Here is a 2,135-nt window from a genome sequence, read left to right as displayed (position 1 = left end):
AAAATCTTGGACAGTGGGAAAATGCCTGATGAGTGGAGAAAGAGCATTATTGTGCCCGTTTTTAAAAACAAGGGTGATGCACAAGACTGCAATAACTACAGAGGCATAAAACTGCTCAGTCATAGTATGAAACTGTGGGAAAGAGTAGTGTAAGCCAGGATCAGAGGAGCAGTAAGGATTTGCGATCAGCAATTTGGCTTTATGCCTGGTAGAAGCACCACAGACGCACCGTTTGCCTTAAGAATGCTGATAGAAAAATATAGGGAAGGTCAGAAGGAGCTGCACTGTGTGTTTGTTGACTTAGAAAAAGCTTATGATAGGGTACCAAGTGGTATTGCATGAGAAAGTCAGGAGTAGCAGAAAAATATGTGACGCTTGTTCAGGACATTTATCAAGGTAGCACCACAGTAGTGAGATGTGCCATAGGAACAACGGAGGGTTTTTCAGTTGAAGTGGGTTTACACCAAGGCTCGACACTGAGCCCTCTCTTGTTTTTAGTTGTGATGGATAGATTAACAGATGAGATAAAGACAGGAGGCCCCATGGACTATGTTGTTTGCAGATGATATAGTTATATGTGCAGAGAGACGAGTACAGGTTGAAGAGATTTTGGAAAATTGGAGATATGCCTTGGAAAATAGGGGAATGAAGGTCAGTAGGAGAAAGACTGAGTATATGTGCGTAAATGAAGGAGATCAGAGAGAAATGGTGACCCTGCAAGGTTGTAAAAGTGGAGGAGTTTAAGTACTTGGGATCAACTGTTCAGAACAATGGCGGGTGTGACAAGGAGGTCAAGAAACGAGTGCAGGCAGGCTGGAATGGGTGGAGAAGAGTAACTGGTGTAATCTGTTATAGAAGGGTGTCGGCAAAAATGAAGGGGAAAATCTACAAAACAGTGGTAAGACCAGCTATGGCGTATGGTTTGGAGACAGTGGCCCTAACTAAAAGACAGGAGGAGATGGAGGTTGCAGAATTGAAGATGCTACGCTTCTCCTTTGGTGTAACAAGAAAGAATAAGATCAGAAATGATTTCATTAGAGGATTTGCTCATGTAAGGCGATTTGGGGACAAGTTGAAAGAGGCGAGGCTGAAATAGTATGGCGATGTATGCAGAAGAGACATGGAATACATTGGAAGGAGGATGTTGAAAATGGAGCTACCAGGTAGGAGAAAAAGAGGAAGTCCTAAGAGGAGGTATACGGACGTGATAAGGGAGGACATGAAGTAACTAGGTGTGAATGAGGAGGATGTGATGAACAGGACGAAGTGGAGACGACTTGTTTGCTGTGGCAACCCCTGAAAGGAGAAGCCGAAAGAAGAAGAAACTGTTTAAAATGTACTATGTGTATCTCAGAAACAGACCAGCCATTTTAGTAAACGACAGCGTGCTAATAGACCTTTCCGGGCTGTCAATCAAACTTCCAAGTAACCAATCAGAACAAGGCATATATGCGCTGTTTACAAACACGTTTTCCACACAAACACACACGAGTTACGAGTTTGTGCAGTGCGAGAAGCGACGTCGATGATATGACTATGCAGTAGGAAACCTTTACCATGAAGCCAAAAAAAGAGAAAAAAAAATTGCCTAGGCCTACTGTCAGTGGAATATGGCTTGTGGAAGACGGCATGTCCTATATTTCAACAGGGTAAACAAGCATACAGCTCAACGGTAGGATTTCATTTATTTAAGTTAAGTGAGGCCTACAAAAATAATCGGGTCGCGTCGGGGTTGGCCTAGCCATTGCCCTATTCCGATGTCGATCTTCTCCAATGCCTAGGCCTACATTTTAAGATATTCGACCTCAGCAGCTGCATTCCGCGATGGATCGCGCCTGATCTCAGGACATAGGGCCTGGTATTAATTTTTCTAATAAATTGTGATCTATAAATAGATTGAGGAAAATATTCAACAGTAAATGACAATGCAGGCCTTACCTAGGAAGCTTAGATTAGGCCAATGTAGGCCCTAAAATGTATTTAAATCCTTAGCCTAGCTGCCTCTAATATGCATGAGATTTTTGTGTTTTGTACAAATCATTAATAAATACAATATATACTTTTTTTCACAGCATTTTGTTATTGGAAACTATTGAATATCCTGACCCAGTAAATGCAGATGGAACAGTACCAAC

At 42.1% G+C, this 2,135-nt stretch overlaps 1 protein-coding gene across 1 annotated transcript; it reads left to right on the top strand.

Annotated features, from left to right (window-relative positions):
- Positions 1 to 549: 549 nt before the first annotated feature.
- On the top strand, positions 550 to 1,096 carry LOC117112637. The gene is made up of 2 exons (XM_033255747.1): positions 550 to 651; positions 767 to 1,096. The coding sequence occupies exons 1-2, from the start codon at positions 550 to 552 to the stop codon at positions 1,094 to 1,096; spliced, it is 432 nt and encodes a 143-aa protein (XP_033111638.1).
- The last annotated feature ends 1,039 nt before the right edge of the window (positions 1,097 to 2,135 follow it).

The sequence above is a fragment of the Anneissia japonica genome, unplaced genomic scaffold, assembly GCF_011630105.1.
Source record: "Anneissia japonica isolate Jap-2015-1 unplaced genomic scaffold, ASM1163010v1 scaffold284705_len44338_cov162, whole genome shotgun sequence".
NCBI classification, from domain to species: domain Eukaryota; kingdom Metazoa; phylum Echinodermata; class Crinoidea; order Comatulida; family Comatulidae; genus Anneissia; species Anneissia japonica.
Note: the sequence above shows the minus strand (reverse complement) of the source record. Positions and strands in the feature narration are given on the sequence as shown.

Bases quoted from the DNA above. Each gene is read 5' to 3' on its own strand.
- LOC117112637 (XM_033255747.1), top strand. From the start codon at position 550: ATGTTGTTTGCAGATGATATAGTTATATGTGCAGAGAGACGAGTACAG. The intron at 652-766 runs GTCAGTAGGAGA...TCAACTGTTCAG, and splicing joins TGGAAAATAGGGGAATGAAG to AACAATGGCGGGTGTGACAA.